This window comes from Harpia harpyja, chromosome W, assembly GCF_026419915.1.
Source record: "Harpia harpyja isolate bHarHar1 chromosome W, bHarHar1 primary haplotype, whole genome shotgun sequence".
In the NCBI taxonomy this organism is placed as follows: Eukaryota; Metazoa; Chordata; class Aves; order Accipitriformes; family Accipitridae; genus Harpia; species Harpia harpyja.
The window spans coordinates 17,919,185-17,943,367 of NC_068968.1; the positions used below are offsets into that span (position 1 = coordinate 17,919,185).

General features: G+C 45.0%; 1 protein-coding gene across 4 annotated transcripts in view; it reads left to right on the forward strand.

The window, feature by feature from the left end:
• The window catches only part of LOC128136228 (amyloid-beta A4 precursor protein-binding family A member 1-like), a 155,317-nt gene that overhangs the window by 55,869 nt on the left and 75,265 nt on the right, over positions 1-24,183 (forward strand). For all 4 annotated transcript variants that reach the window (XM_052775457.1, XM_052775460.1, XM_052775458.1 and 1 more), the window contains exon 2: positions 17,319-18,523. In XM_052775457.1, coding sequence (XP_052631417.1) covers positions 17,372-18,523 — 1,152 coding nt within the window. In that variant the 5' untranslated portion in view covers positions 17,319-17,371. The remainder of the gene's footprint in view (positions 1-17,318; positions 18,524-24,183) is intronic.

The window sequence follows — 24,183 nt, forward strand, 5'->3', positions numbered from 1 at the left end:
ATTGTAGGTTGTCTTGGCAGCTAATTTAAGATATAATCTATAATAAACCCAGAAAAAAAACCCAGTAAGCTATCAGTGAATAATTGTGTGGTAAAAACCGAACAAGAAAATAAAATTTCCTTAGCTTAGGCTTTTATACTAGTAATTTTATTTACAATGCTTAAGCTGTAACTTCAATTGGTGAGAACAAACACATTTATTCTCTGTACCACTTGCTATTTAGGATTTGTTCATGTCTTTTTTTATAATTTTTGATCCAGTCTGTGTGTGAAATTCATTGTTACAGAGATGGTCATCTGTGGAGGCTTGCAAAGATTTTTGTCTTCACTGCTTTTGGTTTGCTACTACTTTGTGTTATAACATTGGGCAACTTTCTGTGGTGGTAGATAGATGGTATCAAATCCCTTTTGAGTCCATTGGCTCTGTTTCTTCTGTTGCCAAGACTTTATTGCTAAGAAAGGCCTATTCCTTTCCTGAGTGGAGATTGCTCATGCACATTCTTTCTTTTCTCTCTTTCTCTCTCGTGTCCCAGAGATCACCGTCACTTTGTTCTCATTCACTTCTACACATTTATGAGGTCTGGTGTGTCTGAATTGAAGATTTACACCTGAATCGTGTTTTTTAAAACTTAAAGCTAGAGCAAAACAGAATAGAAATTGGAAATTGGGACTTCCAATTGGAAGAAAAGGTGAACATTATTGGGGGGGTGACTTAATTCTAGGTCTGTTTCTTTTTTTAATAATAAAGGAATTTGTGGATATTGGCTATGTCAGGTGCAGGATCCTTTCAGTTTCTGTTTTCCTCAGATGATAGAGGGTGAGATGTGGGCAGGCAATGAAGGGACTTTTTTATCCTGCATCTGTTAGATTGGCTTCATTGTTGACTGCATAGTAGCTGTATATCAAGTAGTCACTAAGTATAGGTTTAATGTATTAAGGGATGTTAAGACAGGTGCTGCCTCCAGCTGCTCTGGCTCAGGACTCCCTCCTGCCTGGTGGCTGGAGCCCAGCCAGGTGTGCCCAGGGTCTCTGCCCAGGCTGAGGGACGCAGCTGCCACTTTCCTGTTTGCAAGGTCAACCAGTAGCAAAGCTGAACACAGACACAGACACACACACACACGATGCATGCAGGACAGTGACACAGCCAGTTACACAGAGTCCCACAGGCAAGGTGCTGCCTTCAAGAGCACCTACATATAGGACTTGCATAAAATGTAAGCACAGGCAGCCAAGTCCCTTTCCTCCTCTTTGGCTGTGAAATGAAGAATCGTGACTCAACAGCACTTTGATGATGCTGTTAAGCAGGTATTCTTTATTAGCAGCACTGGGGATTGGTCCACCACAAATGCTCCAACGAAACGATGATTTCAAACAAGTTATATTTACAAAGTTGTTACATAGTCATGTTATTTCCCTGGAAATATTTTACATAAACCCGCCCAGTCTAAAAAAATGATATTATCAGGTTACAGTCTTTTATTTCATGGTCTTTGCTGCCATCTAGTGTCCCTTCAAAAATCGCAGCCTCTCCCGTGGTCGTTTACTTTATCTGCTGGTCGTATCATCTTCTTCATCGTTTGCCCTTTAGTTGAACTTTTCTTGTTGGCAGCTCCTGACGCATGCATTGTTCATTATTACTTACATCAAGGTTTTACTTCTCTTTGTTCTTCTTATGATTGACTTATCTGTTTGCACATCTATGGGTTTTAGTTCTCCATATCATGAGAACATAATTATTCATTGTATAACTTCTACACAGTTCTTTGTTCAATTACAAAACCTAATTAATTTTTCGTTAAAGTGTAATCTAAACATTCTACTTTTAAACAATAGGTTATTGATTAGTGTTAATACATAGGTCAAGGGGTCTTGGGCATGATTAAAAGAAACTTAATTACATTGTACACTATTCAGCAGCTTCTTTTCAGCTGTCAGCAATAGAAGTTCACTAGTAAAGGCACACACAATACTCTAGATTCACAAGCACATGCACACTTGCAGATCCCTGAAGTACTGGCACAGCCCCTCTGTCCGTCCACTACCCCTGCCCGGATACCAAGCCCCTCTTACCTGCTTCATGAGTCCCCTACTCACCAGCTAGTCCAGCTTGATGCTCGCTAGCAAAAATGCATGCACTCCACATTCAGAAGTCCCCCCCTGGCCATACCAGCATGGACCCTTGCCTGCCTGATACTCCTGCCCAGACCCAGAGCTTCCTACTGTTGTCCCAAAATGGAGTTCTTTACCCAGTGTGCAAAAAGCTGATTACACACAGAGCTGAGATATTGGTTTATTTCATGTCTGCACAGAGATGGGTGCCAGGTGGTGACTCCACAAATCTAGCACACCTTGGTTAACATGCAGAAGACCTTTATACATTCCAAGCAACAGTTATCAGTACTTTTACAGTTTCGCTCAGTCACCCTTGCTCCTATTGGTTCTCGCAAGCCTCGTCTCCACTTAAAGTCACTGCATCCTCCTTTTTTACTGCGCATGTTCAATGAGGAAGGGGCTTCTGTTGGTAGGGGGCTTTCACTACCCGAGGGCGAGGTTTTTACTATGTTAATTAGGATAGTTCACTCAAAGTTCAAGTAGCTCTGATTTTATCAGCAGTAGAGTTTCCCTGGTGCTTATCTGGGTACTCCCTTCTGTCAGGGTCGTGCCTCTTTAGCTCCTCACAGGTGTTAAGTAGCATCCTTTGTTTTATTTCTTGCATATCTCCAACAATTCCCCCTTTGAGACTTAGATAAATAATTCATATTTCAAATAAGTCTCACTTAGATCTTTTCATTCTAAAAAAAAAAAAAAAAAAAATCTCCATTCTTAGAAGGCTTCAGGATTTTCCAAAACTGCTCATCGGTTCCTTCCCATTGCCATATGTCTTGTTGGAATTGTTCTCTATTCTTTCTGGGAGGCTTTTGGGTCTGAGGAATTTATCTCCCTCTGTCATGAACATGCATACCCTGGGTGATTGCATTAGAGTTATTTGCTTCATCATGAGCCAAATCTTAAAGTACAATATGATTATAAGCAGTAAACATAAACATGTTAGTGATAATAAGATCACAACGGGATGTAGCATGAGATGTATGCCTGTTGCCATAGATGACCATCTGAGGAGGGCTTCCCACCATCTATGTTCTCCATCGTTCTTCACCTGTGCCAAAACATGATGTATCTCTTCTGTGCCATGGTGAACGGTGATTAAAATCCTTTGTCCATCATCTTGTTACCAAAAATCTGGTTACGAAAACTCTCTAAGACCAGTTTGAGGTTTTAGAAAGCAAGCATTGTTTATTGCAGTACTGGGCGCACACACAAATCGTTTCGCAAAGGTGGCGCACCGTGTTCAAAAACTATACAGCTTTTATCTTTACATTACATACATATTCATTAGATTTCCAAGAACTACTTAACATATGCTAATCTATTTGGTGCATGCTCTTTCTTATTCCAGGAAAAGAGTCAGTGGTCTTCTGAGGTCTCTGGTGGTTGTTGGTAGTCTCTCTGGGCTGTCCTCTGGATGAACCCAGACCTTTGAGCATGTGCCCTTCTAAGCAGAAGCTGTTTATCTAAGCTAGAGCCTGAGGAACCAGTTAGAAGCAGTCTGCTTCCCTTTATTCTCTCTCTTATCTATTACAGAGTTATCAAGTATGTACTGTTACCGAAAAAGCTGGTCAAAGAAATTCTCTAAGACTCGATTTTGGAGTTTTAGAAAGCAGGCATTCTTTATTGCAGCGCTGGGTGCATGGGGGATCATTCCACCTATCATGCACACTGTTACCTACAACAAGCAGAAATTTATATTATTCCAGTCATACATATTCATATTATCATTTACATAGTGCCCACCCTTTGGTCACACGCAGTGTGGGTCATCTCTTTCTCCTAGTTAACTGGCCTTGGCAAGTTTTAATTACAAAAACTCAGCAGAACTCAAAGCTTATCATCAGGGCCCAAGGCACATCAGGCCCAAGGCCTCCTGTCTGTTGGCACCTCCAACACATACCATTGACAAAGCTCAAGGTGTTTTTCTTATCTAATTAGTACATACCAAAATTTCGAAGTTTTCAAGCAAGCAAAAGTTTGTTAGTACAGTGATACAGTAAAATTTTCCTTCTCCTGCCTTTGTTCAAGGCATAAACTCCCCCCCTTATTGAGACTTTGGACTTACAAGTCCAAAGCCTCAATACCCAAACTTAATTTTCATGTACATTCAACTACGACAGCTATAGCACTGAATCATTACACAGGCTAAGATGCACACACAGATTACAATTATTGCAATAATGAATAGATTTTTCAACCAAGTCCAATTAGGTAGCCATGAGGTAAGTTTGTAGTATAACTCCTCAAATCCCCAGGACGTATTGTCCTTCGTAACCTGATGTAAGAATTTTGTTTGTTTCCAAATCTCTGCTAGATCAGTAGAAATTCTGCCACTTTGATCTACATATGTGCAGCAGCTCGTATTAACAATTGTACAAACACCTCCCTATGAAGCCAACAGTAAGTCAAGAGCCATTCGATTTTGCATCACTACATGAGACAAACTAGATATTTCAATTTGTAATGCCTGTATGGCATCAATGGTTCTGTTTTCAATGTCCTCTATTATAGCTGATATATTTACTATTGCCTTTTCCAATTCACTAACTCCAAACCAAGGGATAAACCATCTGGCAAAACTGTGGAATCCTGTGGGACGATCTATAAGGGGGTTATGAACCCTCCTGGTTCATTTGAGAAGAGTTTTCACCCATCCCCTCTGTTCATGCAATTTGTCAATTATTGTTATATTGGGGACTATGGCTCCTAATGTGCATGCTCCTTGCCAATTGGGAGGTAGTACTTTTTGAGCATGTGTTCTGCATAACCAATACCAACCGCTTCCTTCTGGGACTTGGAGGCCAAAGTGATTTGATGTGTCTATATGACAGTGTGGGCCTCCAATATGATCCAGTCCTGTTGCATCCTGGGAAACATCCTACAAAAGTTTTGTCATTTCATCTAGCAGTGTAACTATCACACCCATCATCCCCAGACTTAAGGGTGTGGGTGCTCAGAGACTAATTACCTGGCCCATATAAGCATACAGTGGAATTCAGATTATCTTTTATCATGGTAAATCGTAACTTTCCTTCTTGTCTTTTTCCAGAGAGGCTTGGCCACCATGCATTGCCTGGATGTCCCTTACCATATTGTGGATTGTTAAATAATGATACATTTATTGGCAGTGGCACTCCTATCAAGGGTAGGACTCGGCTATGTCTGGAGGTTGGCATTTGGGTACAAATCCAACAATCACTTTTGCAGAGTATTTGAGTTATATTCTGTGTTAAGATTAAGTGGAGGTTCTGATCCCAAGATGATATCTGGCACTGTTACGGATGCACGCACAACCAAATCCAACAGGTGTTAAAACTCAGATTTATTCTTCAGTAAAAAGTTAGTTAGAAGTCCGGTAACATTTTATAAAACCACAGGCTCAATGATGTAAAGACAATTAATACTACACAGCCGACTCAAGAATCCTTAAGATTTAAATATGATGGCTCCAAAACACGCATATCACGCACCTAAAAGCTGAGGGCTCTCTCCCTCAAGGAGTTACCTCGGGCAGTGTCCCGACCTAAGGGGGAGTCCCCGACTGCAGACCCACTGCTCCGAGGAGGACTGCCAACATGTCCTCTGGCGGGACCCCGTTTATACCCCTGTCGAATCTGACGTGTGGTCATTTAATCCCTATTGGACAGGAGGGTCACCTCAGTGTACCTGGCACATCTCGATTGGCCAGTTCAAATTTCAACCTGCGGCCTCTAGGGTTTAGGGTTTTTTTTCTTCCCCTTCTCCCTGCCTGGAGAAGTTTCGTTTCCTGCTGGCGGGATGGGGGGGGAAGTGTACTGCCACACAATCCACCCCGTGACCACAGTCACAATTCAACTGGTTTCTTTGGAGTGGGGTACAGTCACCTCTTGCCTCCAAATTTAAAAGGGAGCGCAGTCTGATGAATTTGACGCTCATTGTGGGCCATCATTCCCTTCTGGTCTAGAATTAAAGTGGAATATCGAACACAGGAATATCCAGTGTATGGACAGTTTTAAGGGAGTGTACTTAATCGTTAGTACAGGCTTCACTACCACGTGTCTGATACAATTATTGCAATACAGATAACAATAATCATAACTACAAGCATTATTAAAGATTGGAGAAGGCTGGTCATCCACCCCATCAAAGAAAATCTGAATGTAACATAACCTTTCGCAGCCAGTTAGACCCTGGTGCAGAAGCAATTGCCTCTGAGTCTCACCACTTTCTTTTGTTGATTTGATCTTGAAGCTACATTGACGCATTTGGAGTGAACACAGCAGTTGTCCATTGACAGGTACAAAACTTCACATACACCCTTCTCTTTCATTAGCATCAAATCCAATACAGCCCGATTTTGGTAGTCATTTTACCAGTATGTTATAACCGATTGTTTGAGAGTCCCCAAATTGTTAGATGTAGCATTGGCTAAGGTTGATAGCTGTAAACTCAGTTCTAGAGTGCTCTGTTGGTTTTTTCTTGGGTATCATACATCGTCCCCCTATGGAATTTCAGGGCATGATGTAGTACCGTTCCAACTCCACCCTGTGATCTCATGGGCTAGTTGGAGGGTATAGTCGCATCTGGTGACCAACTACAAACAACATGAGTATAACCTCCTCCCCCATCCAATCTGAACCTCCAACTATAATTGTTACATTGCTCCCATGTGAGCTCAAGGGCTCACGATATATTGATGTCCATCATTTTTGCCACGACATTATCATCCAGATCTTCACCATCCACGCCTGCCACCATCAGCACTACTGGTAGAAGCACTGGAATGGCTCGTTCCTTCATGGTCCTGTAAAAAAGCTCAAACTAGGCCTTGGTCTTAAAACCGGGTCACAGGGTTAGAAGTCTAGGATTATCCACCGGGGACTGATGCGGTGAGTCTTTCCGCTCCCGTCTAAGGCTTCCCAGCCATACAGGCCTCTGGGTTTTGCTAAGGTCATAGGAACAATACCAATGGAGGGCAGTTTCACCATGACAGGTTGGCCCACATATGTCTCCAGTGGGAACTGGTGTCTCTGGTCGTCTGGTATAGAGTCCTTGCCCCTTAATGGTCCTGTAGGACCAAATGCTTGAATTTTTGGACTACCATAATTTCCCCATCGGTTATTAACAGTAAAAACTGCCTGTGGTAAACGTGTGTCCCAGTTATGGCGTGAGACATCAGCATGTTTTTTGATCAAGCCATTGGTTTGCTCAACTATACCATTAGCTTGGGGGTAATATGGGGTGTGAAACACCCATTTGATGCCTTCCCCTTGCGCCCAGTCTTGTACCACTGTGGCTGTGAAATTCGACCCATTATCACTTTGAATACATTCAGGAATAGGTAGAATACCAAACCATTCTCGCAAAGGCTGGACTGTCTGGTCTCCAGCAGCCGTGCCAACAGCCGTTGCCATAGACAATCCTGATACTACCTCCACTCCTACCAAAATATATTTCCTCCCATGGGATGGTTTCAGAGGACCAATGTAATCCACCTGCCACGTGCTCCAAAGAGCCTTGCCTTGTCTGATATGCTGGGCCGGAGCTTGGTTTGGGTGATTAGCCTTAAGCCTTATTTGGCATTGCGGGCAAGCTGTGAGAATTGCTTCACAGGTTTTCATAGACACTGGCCAACCCTGAGATAGGCATTCATAATAGAGACCTGCTTTCCCTGAGTGGCCTCGCTTCATATGCAACCATTCAGCTAGTCTATCCCAATCTTCCTTCTCACTGGTGACCATCCTGATTTGGGCCAGGTGGTCCACCTGTTGATTCCATTTCGCAGCTGGGGTTCTATGCCAAGCATGTCCCTTCACCCATCCCACCTGTAAAGGTCGGGATCTCCCTATTGCCAGGAGACGTTGCCAGTCCTCTGTCCTCCACACTTTCACACGACCTACTTCCCACTTACTAGATTCCCACTGACATATCCACTCTGTAGCGCCCTTAAAGGTTGCGTAAGAGTCAGTATAGATGATGGTAGCACCATTCTCTATGGCCAGTAATAAAGCCCGTAGTTCTCCTACTTGTGCACTACCTTCACCCTCTTCCTCGACTGTCTTCCCAGTACCAATTTCCAATGCCACTGCTTTATAGTGCCACTTTGATCTCACTCGATGGGCAGATGCATCAGTGAACCACACTCCCTGCACATCTGAGCCTGCCACAAATTCGGGTGCCTCCTCAATCAGAGAAGGTTTATAAGGTCGACCCAACAAGGTCGGATCGGGGTTCACAGGTTGCTGTAGTTTGAAAACCTTAGTCGGACCCTCCTTTAGTGGGAGCAATTGGCTTATCCCTTCTAGGTATGCATACCATTTCCTAACTGTGGCCTTTTGGGCTACTCCCTCGGGAGGAGGTGACCCACTGAGGATTGAATTTAAGAGAGGGAAAGGACCCTGTACTATAACATCCTGTGAGGTACGCAGCTTTTCAGCCTCCTTAACTGCTCTAGTGAGGGAAAGGACCCCCTTCTCCCAATCTGAATATCGTTGCTCAGTCTCTTTAAATGCAGTGGAAGAGAATAATAACGGTCTAGCTGGTCCCTGTGGCCCCTTTTGAAACACGCCACAGTATGAGGCATGTTCAGTGAATCCCCATTCCACCCTTAATGGATCTCGCTGGTGCAATGGGCCTAGTCTCTGATAAGCCTTAAGCTCATCCTTCAGAGTGTTAAGGGCTTCCGTATGTTGCAAAGTCCAATCCCATTTCCTATTCTTTCGGGGCAAGTCATAGAGAGGGTGGGCAATCACTGAAAACCCTGGTATATGTTTTCTCCAGTAGCCCAAAGTACCTAACAGCTGTTGTAACTCCGTTTTATTGCCTGGAGTCTGTCCCTTTTCAATAGCTGATAGAGTGTCGTCAGGTACCGCAACTGCTCCAGCTATCCACCATGCCCCCAGGAATTTGACTTCTTGTCCAGGACCTTGACATTTAGAAGATGGAACGTCTAGCCCATTCTTGACTGACAGATTCCAGATGGCCTCAGCCACTTGCCCTACCTGTTCCTTGTTATCCCCACCGACGAGGATATCATCTATATATTGATATATGTGAACGCCTGATGGTACTTCCACAGCATCAAGGAGCTTGGCTAAAGCATTGTGGGCAATAATGGGGGAGTGCTACTTCCACAGCATCAAGGAGCTTGGCTAAAGCATTGTGGGCAATAGTGGGGGAGTGCTTATATCCCTGGGGAAGTCGATTAAAAGTGCATTGTGTCCCTTCCCAAGTGAAGGCGAACTGGGGTTTGTCCTCTTCCCTTAGGGGAACCATAAAAAACATATCCTTGACATCTAAAGCAGCCATCCATGGGTGGGCCACAGCCTGTATTGCTGTTATTACTGAGGTAATACTTGGAACAGCAGCGGTTAATGGTGGGGTATTACCGTTCAATCTCCTGTAATCAATTCTTAGTTGCCACCTTCCATCTGATTTGCGGACTGGCCAAACAGAAGAATTATAAGGGGAATGTGTGCGACTTATGATCTCTCTTTTCTCCAGATCATTAATTACTTCCGAAATGCCCCATTTGGCCGCGGCTGGAAGTGGGTATTGAGGGACACAGGTTACTTTAGATTGCAGTAGTGCAGGAGCAACCTGCAATGTTCTCACATGAATAGCCTCTGCCTCCCTGCCTCCGAAGCTCCACACCCTGCCATTGGGTAGGTACCATTGTTTGCCCGCCAGCACATCAAATCCCAGTATATTTCCCTCATAGGGGCTTAAAGCCACCTCCACAGCTGTCATTCTTTTTTCCCCCGGTAGCCAAAGTTGGGTTCGAGCTATGGGGCATTTTTCTGTCGCCCCTGTTACTCCTATAATGTTTATAGCCTTTCTCGATGGTTTCATTCCCAGCTCACTAGCTTGTCGTTCACTTAAAACACTAATTTGGGCTCCTGTATCGATTAAGAATTCTAAACTTATCCGTCTTGGACCCACAGGAATGCGTATATAAGGCTCTTTATCAGCAGACCATTGGCAGGTATTCACCATGCGGACTGGGCGGCCTGAACCCCAAACCGCAGCTCCTAGTTTATTAGCCCTTCCAGTTCCTCTCGCAGTGCCGCGAAAGGGTCCCGTTTCTCTTCCCGAGGGGGCGGGGTTGCCGGCGCTTCCCTTTGGTCTCTAGCTTTCCCCTCCAGCAATTCCACTCCCGGATGTCGTCAGTGGACTGCCCGTGCAGCACGGCTCGGGCTGCCCCCAGTGCCGGTGCCTTCCGCCAGAGAGCGTCCCTTCCGGGATCGTAGTTCCGACCCGACCGCCCGCGAGATCGAGACCGCTCGGGGCGGGGTTTACAACCGGCTGGGCGGACCTTCCTGCTGCCCTCCGTGCCACCGCTCGGCTCCGCCCATCCCATCTCGCGCCCGTGAACTACTATGCTGTGCTGTACTTCCGCCCAGGTCATCACGTGCGCGGGCGGCCTCTGGGGGTTCTGCTGATTGCGTTCAATGGCCCCCTGGATTCTTTCTCTGACGGACTGGACGTGTATCTTTAAAGCGTCCGGCAGACCTCTAATAAGGGGTCTGAGGTGGCGGAGATCCACCGGGGCAGTCATCGGTATCCCTTGCTGCCCTCTATCATACATGGCCTGAACACAGGCGGCTTTTTGCACTCCCTCCGTTAACTCCGACAGTCCCTTTACCCGGATAGTAATAGGTTCTCCTCTCTCCCTGGGGTCCACACCCCCAGCCCAGTAAGCTACTCGGGCCGTTATCGACTGATCACCCACCGGTCCGTCACTCAGGAACACTCCCGGTCCCCAGTAACCTCTCGCTTTGCCATCACTCAACAATATCCGATCTCCCCCATTAAAGAAACTCTCCACAAATGCTTCAGTTTTGGTTTCGCCCAGCTTGCACGAAAACTTAGCTTGTAACTCGCTGAGTTCGGGTCCCGACCAAGGGGTTGTGCGAATAGTGGTTCGGGGGCTCCCACCGTGTGGACCCGTGTGCCTTTCTGTTTTAATAAGGGGTCGCACGTCCCTTTCCTCCAATTCCTCTACCTCTTCAGAGCTGTTTTCATCAGAGTCTCCCCAGATGTCCCCATCCCAATCCTCAGGGTCCGTACCCATGATTAACTTTCGGATTTGGGTAATACTGGGGGGGGTTTTTTGCTTGTGCCAGCATAATTTCAATCTTTCGTTCCAATAGACGCGTCCGCTCCCTTGCCCATTCTATCTCTGGGGGGGAAGGGCTACAGCCGTGCTTCCATAATAATTCCTCTATTAACACCATCCTGCCGACTATGCCAATTTAAAATGTTACAGAGGCACGCACAATCAAATCCAACAGGTGTTAAAGCTCAGATTTATTCTTCAGTAAAAAGTTAGTTAGAACTCCAGTAACATTTGTAAACCACAGGCTCAATGATGTAAGGGGAATGAGTACTACACAGCCAACTTAAGAATTCTTAAGATTTAAAATGATGACGCAAAATGCGCATATCACTCACCTAAAAGATGAGGGCTCTCAACCTCGAGGAGTTACCCCGGGCAGCATCCCGACCCAAGGGGAGAGTCCCTGACTGCAGACCTGCTGCTCCAAGGAGGACTGACTCAAAATGTCCTGCAGCGGGACCCCCTTTATACCCTTGTCGAATATGATCTGTGGTCATTTAATCCCTATTGGCCAAAAGGTCACTTCAGTATACCTGGCACATCTCGATTGGTCAGTTCAATTTTCAACCTGCGGCCTCTAGGGTATGGGGTTTTTTCCTCTCCTCCCTGCCTGGAGAGGTTTTGTTTCCTGTTGGGGTGGGTGTACTGCCACAGGTACACATTGGAGTTCCCCATCCTTCCGCATTACCTACCAACTGCAATTGGGTCCCTGAGGAAAAGGAGTAACCCATGCCATTTTTCCCAGCCAGTTCCTTATGTGCAGTACGGGGACCTTATCTCCTTCTGCAGTAGGCAGGGGTTTTGTTTGCGCAGGGCCAGGTCAGTTAGCAGATCCTCTGGTGTTATCAGCCACATGGCTTCTGCTAAATTTGCATCCCAGTGCTTGAATATCCCAGCACCCATGGCTCTCAGTATAAGTTGTAATAGTCCATTGTATCGTTCAATCTTCCCAGAGGCTGGTGCGTGATAGGGGATGTGATACAATCAATACCATGTTCCTTGGCCCAGGTGTCTATGAGGTTGTTTAGGAAAATGAGTCCCATTGTCTGACTCAATTCTTTCTGGGGTGCTGTGCTGCCACAGACCATGCTTTTCAAGGCTCAGGATGGTGTTTCGGGTGGTGGTATGGGTTACGACAATTTAAAGGTATTTCCATTACAATTTCCACCCCATCCCCAGTAGTCCACACATGGCCTCAAGTCTCCATCCTTCTTCTTTACAAAAAATACAAGGGCACCAAGGGGTGAAGTGGAGTATCGAATAAAACCCTGGGCTGAGCCATCCTCACTATAAGCTGTCAAGGCCACCACCTCTGGCCGTGACAGAGGATAGATACGACCCAAGGGGAGAGGAGCGTCTGGTAACAGCACTATAGACCAATGATACACCCGATGGGGGGGGGGCAGAGGGTAGGGTCGCTACTTGCTTTTGCTCAAAGACGTGCAAAAATCCCTAACTTCTGGCGGCAGTGCCCCCAACAGCCAGCAGATGGCTCGGGGACACCCGGCAGGCACTAGCCTGGAACCCTGGCCAACTACCGCCGCCAGAGCCGGCCGCGGCAGGAGGAGGGAGAGCAGGAGCAGCCCCCGCCTCAGCGGCAGGAAGGTAAATTCGTCTCTGTGCCCAAACGATACCGAAAAGCCGGTCGAAGAAACTCTCTAAGACTCGTTTTGGAGTTTTAGAAAGCAGGCATTATTTATTGCAGCGCTGGATGCACGGGGGATAGTTCCACCTAGCAGAAGGTCAAAGGTTTAAAGAAGGGTCTAGTCTTTCGTTCACCTGTCGCACCAACAACACTAATTTCTTCAGAACTACCCCCCCCCCCCCCCAAGGTGTTTAAAACTGAAAAGGTGGCTCCAGTGTCAACTAAAAATTCAGTTTTCTGTTCTCCCAGGTTAGCTGTAACCAGAAGTTCTGCTGGGAGACTCCCCTCCGGTCCCCGTCAGCTACTTTCCCAAGAAAGGGGGAACTTGCTGAGAAATTGGGATCACTTGTGACCTTGTAGGTCTCAGGGGACATTCCCCTTTCCAGTGTCCTTCTTGTTTACAGTATTCACACTGATTCGGTCCCAGGGGCTGGTTTAATCCCACTGGTGACCCCAACCCAGTTCCTCTCCCTCGTCCCATTCCTCGACCACATCCCCTTCCTCGAGGAATAACTCCTCTGCCTCGTCCCACACCAGCTCCTACTTCCAGAGCAGCTACTAACCTTGCATTCATTTTACTCTGTAATTCATCTCTATTTCTATATGCCACCCAAGCAACTTCTAATAATTTTCCCCAATCTCGAGAATCTGCTCCTTGTAATTTTTGTAATTTCCTTCTGATATCATCAGAGGATTGTCCTATAAATAAAGGAGCCAATTGAGCTTTTCCTTCTTCAGACTCAGGATCCAGATTAGTATATTTCCTAGCAGCATCTTTTAATCTGCTTAGAAATTCAGTGGGAGACTCTTTTCTGTCTTGTTTAATTTCATATAATTTAGACATGTTAATCGCCTTAGGCATAGCATTTCTGATTCAGAATAGAACCCATTTTTTATATTGATCTAGCAGTCTTCTCTGAGCCAAATTATTAGGATCTCATTTGGGATCAGTAGATGGAAAATTTTGTTCCACCGTTCCCTATAATACTCCAGAAGCCACTTGTGCTTCTACCTGGGTTTTAGCAGCCCTCCGGATCATATCTCTTTCTGTACTATCAAAAAGTACATCCATTATTACTTGTATGTCTTTCCAATCAGGATCCTGAGTCTGAATCATTGTTTCAAAAGCGTGGGCTGTTTGATCAGGGTTTTCTCAATAGCTCCCAGCTGCTACTTTCCAATTATTTAAATCCACAATAGAAAAGGGTACTTTAATAGTTGCCACATCCTCAGTCCCAAGCGCCTGACGAAGAGGATCTTGAATAACTTCGCTGTGTTTACCTCTTGTTCTCCCTGCAACAGGACTATTCATGGGCTCTCTTTCATCACTATTTCTGGGAGCAGCTCTAGGTGGGGCCCTTTGAGATCCAATTATCATTTCAGTATCATCCTCTCGTTCTTGCTCGTATAACTTTAAACATCTTTGCCCAATACAACATGCAAAACAGCACCTGTTTGTTTCCTTCTTTTTCTAAAGATAGCACAAAAGGATCACTGGGTGGCATATTAATTCCGCAATCCTTTTGCCACTCAGGATGATTCTTTAAGGTAAAGAACAAATCACAATACATAACTTCATCCCATTTCTGCTCACGTCTCAAAAATAACATAAGTTGTAACATGGTGTTATAATTTAGTGTCCCATTCACAGGCCACTTTTCCCCTTCATCAAGCTTATACAGAGGCCACCAATGATTACAATATTTAATCAAATCTTCTTTCCGCATGTTACCACCCGGGACACCCCCCAGCTGTTTCCAGTGCTTTAAAACACACCCCAGAGGTGATTTTTTAGGGAGTTCACTTGACTGTCCTGTTCCCATTATCAACACCTTCAGTATACAAAAATCAAAATCGGAAAATCAAATATCAAAGCCTAAGTCAAAATACCAAACAGAATCAATCAGAGATCTGAGGTCATATCCAAAATCAATAGTCAAATCCCAAAGCCTTAATCAAAGTACCGAGACCAAACCAAATGGGTATCTCTGTCTTTAACCAGCGAGACGAATACCCTTTACCAGAGAAGTACTTCTACCAGAATACCAGATTTTTAAGGATCCTTTTATATCTCTTCCTTGCTGACCTCTCTTAGCCAGGCTTACAGGTAAGAGTACCTGACCAGAATACCAGAACCAGATTAATCAAAAGAATGCCTTTAAAAAAAATCTTACCAGTGGCCTTGGCTTGTGAGCCCAGGGAACCGGGATCAAGGGTCTCCCCGAGAAATCTTGGTGCTGGCTGGAGGTCCTGCGATCCCACGTCCATCGAGTCTCAGAAGCCTCGTCCAATCTGGGTCGCCAAAATGATACCAAAAAGCCAGTTGAAGTGATACTGAAAAGCCGGTCGAAGAAACTCATTTTGGAGTTTTAGAAAGCAGGCATTCTTTATTGCAGCACTGGATGCACGGGGGATAGTTCCACCTAGTGTGCATACCACAGCTTTAGCACTAACAGGTTATATAGAATAACTAATTGCATATTAATCAGATTAGTATACATATACATAAAAATTATTATAACTGATTATCATAGTACTGCCTATATCCGATCATGCGCAATGAAGGATCCATTTGAGTCGAAGGGCTGCTTTTACGACCACCGACCCATTTGAAGTTCTTGTTGGCTGTCCTTGAAGTCTTTGTTCTTGTCCTTGTTCTTTGATCTTGAAGCTTAACGATCCATCCAACGAACCATCGGATCGTGCCGGATTAACCAAGGCATGCCCAGGATGATTGGATAAAAGGGCATAGAGAGGACAGAAAAATAAACAAACTCCCAGCATCCTGAGGTGACAGAGAGCTGCAGAAGCAGGGTCTGCCATTCAGTGGGACCTCCTCCCCTTGCCCCTGTGGCGGGTTCCCCCTCAGTTGGGGAAGGGCTTTCTCCCTTGAGGTGTTACCTCGGGTGGCGTCCTGACCCAAGGGGGAGTCCCTGACTGCAGACCCACTGCTCCAAGGAGGACTGATTTCCAGAATGTCCTCCGGCGGGACCCTGTTTATACCCTTGTCGAATCTGATCTGTGGTCATTTTAATCCCCATTGACTGAAAGGTCAACACTTCCATGTACCTGGCGCGTGTCGGATTGGTCAGTTCAATTTTCAACCTGCGGCCTCTAGGGTTTGGTTTTTTTTTTTCCTCTCCTCCCTGCCTGGAGAAGTTTCATTTCCGTCAGGTGGGGGGAGGGGCGGGGGGTACTGCCACACTATTTTATACATTGAATTATTTTTTAATTATTATTGGTTTCTTACATATTTTATAGCATCTTTTTATAGCATCATTCTATATATCAAAATATAAGTCTTCTGACAGGCATTTCCCCCCTACCCCCTTATATTTGGTAGTAAACCACAGGCTAAAATTATATTTTTCTCATGGGTACATGATTAGACTTGAAATACATGAGATGGTCTTATGACACTACATTTTAAAACATTGGACAAGGTTCAGAATAGCTGCAATTGGCAGGTAAAAGCTGTACCCTCTGAGCTAGGTAAACTTGGTTGCTCTGAGAAACATCTAGAGGATAAGCTGTAGTCTTATAGGTTATTCTTATAGATTCTTCTTATTTCCATGCTGTATATAATTATCATCATTGGCAGACCTCTGTTGTAATTATGTCATCATTTCAGATGTTTTTACTCTGAGCAGAATGCATTTGGTAAAACTAAAATGTCTCACTAGTCTCAATGTGGCAAGGGTCACAGTTATGAATATTTCTAATGTCTATTCCCTGTTTTAGGAAAGACATTTGGGGCAGAAGTAATTTTGCATAATTTTATATGTATTTCATGAAGATGTCTATACTGGAGCTATCTATCTTATGCTTCTCTAGGGAAGAGAAATGGGCACTTTGCATTGCACCCTAAAAGTGTCTTTTTCTCTCCATTGACTAAAAGGTGCCCTAGGATGAGGATCTCAGTTGAAGATATCATGTTGGAAATGTCTAGTCTGCAAAGGTATCATATATCTGACCAATTGCAGACTACTGCAATGGGATAAAATCTCTTTGTCATTTTACACTGCCACATCCTACCACAATATCTCTACCACAATCGAGCCCCTGGTAAAAGTCAGTTGCTTTGATGTGCATCTTGTCTGCATTGTCTAGATGTCAGGCCTGTCCATAGAAGCACCTCTTGGACTGGTCTGAGATAGTGGATTCTTTCCCAGAGAATTTGTCCATAAAACTGTAAACTGCAATTCTCAAAGGAATTGTGGTCCCATCTCTGAACGAATGGTGCTGGTAGAAATCAATTTGCTTTGGAAGGTCATGCTGTTGTGCTGGTTGTCCTCTGACTTCAGAGCTGATGAAGCCAAAACTTTGTCTGTTGGAGAAGCAAAGGTGCCTTTTGCTACTCTGGGGTTGTTTGTTGACTCCACATTGTGGGGCTTTTTTGTTTGACTGTTTTGTTTGTGGTTGTGTTTTGGGTTTTTTTAATAACACCACTCTTTTAATTTCTTTCTAGTCCTGGTAGACAGAATGTCTATAGAATAAGTGGCCCACACACCAGAACTTTCCATGAACCATTTGGTCATACCATCTGAGGTGGAGGTGAATGAAGAGCCAGCAAATGAAGATATGAATGAATCAGTGGAAGCTGACTTGGAGCACTCACAGGTAGAAGAGGAACAACGGTCTGTGATCTGCTATTCAAGGCACAGAAACAGCAACCAAGGGGTACCGTCTGGGCAGGAAGAAGAAGGGATGCTAGCTCGATCAGCCAGCACTGAGAGTGATTTCCACTATCACATGGACATGGTGGAAGGGGATGTTATAGCCACAGCAGAGGATGGCTATGATGTAGATATAGTACAGGGGAATGAGGATGAGAGTACATATGCAATGCAGTACAGGCCTGAGTCTGAGGAGTACACAGAAAATGCTGAAGCAGAGCACACTGAGACTGTTCATAATCGAACACTGCCTGATCATGTACATTTCTACTCCACTGAACATGAGGAAGCCATGAATGCAGCATACTCAGGTTATGTCTACGCTCATGAGCCCCTCCACCAAGGAGAGGATGAGCGGTATGCTGAGCCCTATGCTGACTATAGGCAGCAGGAGCATGTGTATGAGGAGATAGGGGATGTGCTGGACCTTGATGTTAGGGAGGGGCTTCAGCTCTATGAGTGGGAAAGGGAGGAAGCTGACAACTATCGCAAGGAAGCTCTTGGTGCCCGCCTTCACCATTATGATGAACGATCTGATGGAGAGTCGGACAGCCCTGAGAAAGAGGCAGAGTTTGCTCCATATCCAAGAATGGACAGCTATGAAAAAGAGGAAGATATTGATCAGATTGTGGCAGAGGTGAAACAGAGTATGAGCTCTCAGAGCTTCGGCAAGGCTGCTGAAGATATGCTAGAGGCAGAGCAGAGCTTGGAGCATGCTCATGCTCTCCCTGGCAGGGGGCATGAAAGCAATGGTCAACTGTCACCTGGCTCTAGGGCCACAGCCAACTCAGGAGAGTCAGTACAGAGGTGCAGAAAGGAAAAAAGGGATGCAATATCACTGGCCATCAAAGATATTAAAGAAGCTATTGAGGAAGTGAAGACAAGGACTGTTCGTTCTCCTTATACCCCTGATGAACCAAAAGAACCTATTTGGGTGATGAGGCAGGACATTAGCCCAACCAGGGACTGTGCTGATCAGAGGCCACTAGATGGAGATGTAAGTATACAGAGCTATAGGCTCACATGTTAAAATTAAAGGAAAAGGGACCGTGTAATACACATTACAGTGAAACTGAGAGTTATACTCTTCTGTGACTCATTTTATTCCTCAGTAAAGTATGTAATGCTGTATCTATTTTAATTTTTTACTCAAAAGGATACATAAGGAGTATACATATATGTTGTCAGTGCACCAAATTTTCCTTTATGAAACACGGCTGACTTCATTAGAGTTGCACTAGAGATGAATTTGACACAGAAAGATCTACTGACTTTTTTTCTGAAACAAGTGCTACTACTTTTTTTTTTTCCTAACATCCACTGGATAATTAGAATAACTACCAAATAATTTACCTTACGGTATAGAACCTTGTGTGTTCCTGTTAATTCTGAACGTGTCAGTTTTGTTTTCTGTCAGATAATAATGCTAACAGTTTCTATCAAAAACTTCTTAATATTATTTACTATTTCTATAAAGGTAATATCACAGATGCAGATCTGAAAAGATTCAGGCTCCTTATCTGCTTGCAGTCTCTAGAGATTTGCTATGAATACTATTATATTATATTATAGATCATTTGGAAAGGACCTACAACAAACATCTAGTCCAACTGCCTGACCACTTCAGGGCTGACCAAAAGTTACAGCATGTTATTAAGGGCAATGTCCAAATGCCTCTTAAACACTGACAGGCATGGGGCATTGACCACCTCTCTAGGAAGACTGTTCCAGTGTTTGACCACCCTCTTGGTAAAGAAATGCTTCCTAATGTCAAGTCTGAACCTCCCCTGATGCAGCTTTGAACCATTCCCATGCATCCTGTCACTGGATACCAGGGAGATCAGCATCTCCCTCTCCACTCCCCTCCTCAGGAAGCTGCAGAGAGCAATGAGGTCACCCCGCAGCCTCCTTTTCTCCAAACTAGACAAACCCAGATTCTTTAGCCGCTCCTCATAGGACATGCCTTCCAGCCCTTTCACCAGCTTTGTTGCCCTCCTCTGGACACATTCAAGGACCTTAACATCTTTTTTAAACTGTGGGGCCCAGAACTGCACACAGTACTCAAGGTGAGGCCGCAACAATGCTAAATACAGAGGGATGATCACCTCTCTTGACCAGCTGGTTATGCTGTGTTTGATGCACCCCAGGATGTGGCTTGTCCTCTTGGCTGCCAGGGCACACTGCTGACTCATATTGAGCTTACCGTCAGCCAGCACCCCCAGATCCCTTTCTGCAGGGCTGCTCTCCAGCCACTCCTCTCCCAATCTATACTTGTGTCCAGCATTACTCCGTCCCAGGTGCAGAATCCGGCATTTGTACTTGTTAAATTTCATGCCACTGATGATTGCCCAATGCTCCAGTCTATTCAGATCCCTCTGCAAGGCCTCTTGTCCCTCGAGAGAGTCAACAGCACCTCCCAGTTTGGCATCATCAGCAAACTTACTAAGGGCGCATTCAACTCCTGCATCCAGATCGTTAATAAAAATATTGAACAGGACTGGCCCTAGAATTGAACCCTGAGGAACACTGCTGGTGACTGGTCGCCAGCCAGATGTACCCCATTCACTACAACCCTTTGAGCCTTGCTGTTCAGTCAGTTCTTCACCCAGCACACCATGTACCTGTTCATCTCACAGTTGGACAACTTGTCCAGAAGGGCGCTGTGAGGGACACTATCAAGAGCCTTACTAAAAATCCAGAAAAACTACATCCACCGCCTTCCCTTCATCCACTAAGCAGATGACCTTATCGTAGAAGGATATTAAATTAGTTAGACAGGACTTTCCCTTTGTGAACCCATGTTGACTGTGCCTGATGATTGCACTGTCCTTTAAATGCCTTTCAATAGCACCAAGCATGATCTTCTCCATAATTTTTCCAGGTACTGAGGTTAGACTAACAGGTCTGTAGTTCCCTCACGCCCTTCTTGTAAATTGGAATAACATTGTGTCGTGGTTTCAGCCCAGCCGGTAACAAAGGACCACGCAGCCGCTCGCTCACTCCTCCCGCCCCCCTCCGGTGGGATAGGGAGGAGACGGAGGAGAGAAAAGAAAAAAAACCTGGAACCTCGAGGGTTGACATAAGGGCAGTTTACTGGGACAACACACAAAAAAAAAAGAAGTTACAACAACGGTACTAATGAAAGAATATACAAAAAAAAAAAAAGTGATGCACAGTGCAACTGCTCACCACCCGGAACCCGATGCTCCGCCACTTCCCCCACCGAAAGTCGAGAGAGCTCCCCCCAGCCCGCTCACCTCCATGGGCTGCAGGGGGACAGCCTGCCGTCTCACCACGGGCTGCAGGGGCATCAACCTCCTCCCCCTCCTTCCTCACTGACCTCGGTATCCGCAGAGGTGTTCCTCTCACATTCCAATACCCCTGCTCATTACCGGTTCCCCTTCTTAAGTATGTTCTCCCAGAGGCGCTACCACTGTCACTGATTGGGTCGGCCTGGGCCAGAAGCGGGCCCAACTTGGAGCCGGGGGAGCTTCTAGCAGCTTCTCACAGGAGCCGGCCCTGCGGCCCCTCCCCTGCTACAAAAAAAACCCCCCGCACCACACAAACCCATAACACTATGCCACTTGTAAACATTCCCCTGCGCAAGAGAGGTGGGCTTTGGGCTTGGCTGATGGAGGGATATGTTGAGCAATAGCCCAATCCTGTTGATCCCATGAATGTGATATCCTTGTGGAGGGACTAAGGGGGTAAACAACTACAGTTGCTTGGGCTGTTGGAGTGTGTTTACAGGCAAGAGGGGAGGGACCCCAAAAAGGTGGTGATCACTGATGCTATGGCCTGAACACTCCAATGGGTAGGCAGGGTTAATAACACCCCTCTGTTATCACCTGTTAATTTGGTGGGATGCCTTATTGATCAAGGAGTGACCTATATGTATCACGGGGGGGGGGGGGGGCAGACAGGACAGAACATGCCAGAAGATTAGTGTGAGATCAGCAGCATAGCTAAAGATAATGCTTAGAGTCCAATAGTAGGCTGCATTCCTGATATTCCAGGTAAACTCATTGTGTTAGCAGATCTGAATCTCATTTTAGTTGGGACTTTAACAAAGAGATTTCATTTGCAAATATATTAGACTATAAATAGACCGTGAAGCTTCAATTTTATATTTTCATCCTTTCTCTATGAGTATTAAAAAATCTGCAACTCTTGTATGCTCTTGCTTACCTATTTAATTTCTGTGCATGGAAGCATGTATGGGCCTTTGAGGTTCATTGGCTCCAAGAAAGGAGAGGCAAACTATCGAATATTTAAAACCTGCTTCACAATAATGTAATCCAAGAATATTTCAGATCCTTGAGAAGGAACTTTAGGATATGGCAGCAATAAAGTTTCAATTAATTTGTTTTTGGAAGGGGAGAAAGGGAGTGGGAATGAGCTGATGTGCTCACATTAAATACTTTGAAATTTTATACTTGCACATCTCCCCCGTTCTTTTCATCTCCTCCCTGATGTACATATAATTCCCACATCTTTCTCGTTGTCCTTTTCAAACCTTTCTAGAAGAAGTCATTAACACACACCACCACCACCCCCCCCCCCCCCAAATTAGGGTGCTAACCCTAATTGAAATTAGGGCTCTTGGGTTTGGACCTTCTATTTCTCTAGGATTTAAGGATTTATTTTTTCTTATTTTATTTTTTAAACCCCTCATTCTGCATGATTAAGTATTATGGTTCTCAGGCAGTGGTACATTTTAACAGCACATTACAATATAAAAGAAATTCTGTAGTATTCATTGGCCGTTCCACTCAAAGTCAGAAGTGACATTGACATTTGTGGAATACAATTGTAAGGACCTGGAGCGCATCCCCCTTCTAGGAGTTTAGTTGGCCAAGTCAAAGAGTTTAGCTGGCTGAGTCCAAGGTGTTACGTTAAAGGATAAAGAAGTTTGGCAGAAAATAAATCCCCTTGTGTGGGAGCAGCTCGGAACACCTGGCATTTGTTTTCAAGAGTGACCGTTAGAATTTGTTGTGCTGCATGTTTGCCAAACCTTTGAAGAACTAGTTTCACAAGGTCAGGTTGGAGGATGGCCTTGTGTAGGCCTGGGAAGATGTGGCTGAAGACAGTCACGAGTATGTCTATGGAATGTTTTTATCTTTAACTGTTCTGAGGACTGGCAAACATCCCAGCTGGGCCAGATATGCCCTCCTGTGTTAGTAGTATTGGCTGTGTGCCGTTAGTACTTTCTGGATCTTTGTTGAAACATATATAAGTTGGATTCTTTTGTGAAATAAAGGGAATCTTGCACAGAGAGTTTGAGCGCTTAATTGAGTCTCCGCACCCTTGCGTTTGAGCTTATCCTCAGATATCAGAGGGGCTGGGGGCGGCTAGGCTTAGATTCTGAGTGATGCCCAATTCAGCACTATAAGTCCGGTCGCATTCAATATATTGAATTATCATGATTACAGATGCACAAATAGCGCACCGTACTTTCAATTTAGTCACGTTCAACGAACTAAAACGGCCAGACTTAGGGAGTTTGGTCGCGTTCAAGGAACTATCATGGCTAGATTAATGAATAGTACAGTTTATTAAAGCAACAGGAGTACAGGTTCTTTTGGATTGCCGGTGATAAATACACTGTCTGCAAAGCATGTGCAAATAATAATACAGTTGACTACAAGCACACTAAATTATGGTAAAACTCTATAGAGATTTCTAAGTTTCCCAGGGAAGCACTCGGTATAACTGAGGGTTCGAATCTTACCCAATAGGTGTCCCTATGGGGGGAAAGAGAGGTTCAGCTTGTCAACTGATCCCAGAAGTCAGTGATGTCCTCCCGACTTGTCTATGATGGTATCTTCCCTAGCATTCCTCCTCTCTTAAGCCTTTTTATACTATTTTCTTATTTTTGGGTGGAGCTTGAGTGACTCTAGTCATACATACCTTTATTATGATTGGTATAAAATCTCCTCGCTTTACTTTTAAAGGTATATGCTAGAGAAAATTCAGAGCGCATGCTCAGTGAGGGGTGGTCGCACCTTGGAGGCAGGTAGCTTTTGGGATGGAGGTGTGTTTTGGTATTATAATGATATTATAATGAGCAAAGTTCACCCAGAGAACATGATTTAGTGTGTCACTACTCCAGAACTGGGCACTTATGATATAAATCAGAAGTAAGACAATAGTATTGACAGAACCCCCATTATTTCACCTCCTTGCTTCAGTGGACTCAATGCAGGGACCTTCCATTCTTGTTCCAGTAGTTCCAGTTCCCTGCGATGATATCACAGAGCCTGGCTGCGGTGTCTCCGCTCTGCTCCACCCTCCGTGTTGTTTCTCAGAGTCAGCATACCAAGCTCCCCTGGTGTTGCTAACATCTAAGGTTGCAGGTTATGTTGCTTAGGGAATTATTATGGAACAGATTTCTTGCATATCCACTGCATTCCACCCTGGAGGTTTACCTTCCCTTAAGAGGGGGGATGACATATCGATAAGTCACCTCTAGCAATTATTCCACACAAGGTCAGCTCCTTCACTGATAAGACCTGTTGTGAAGAGAGCTAGAAGTGAGAACCTGACTCTTCTTTTCCCCTGCGAGCTGCTTTTAAGCTGAGGCTTTACCACTGGCCCCTGCCTGTGCTACATTGCAGTTGTGTCTGTGCCTGGTCTCAGACCTCCATCATTCTGACT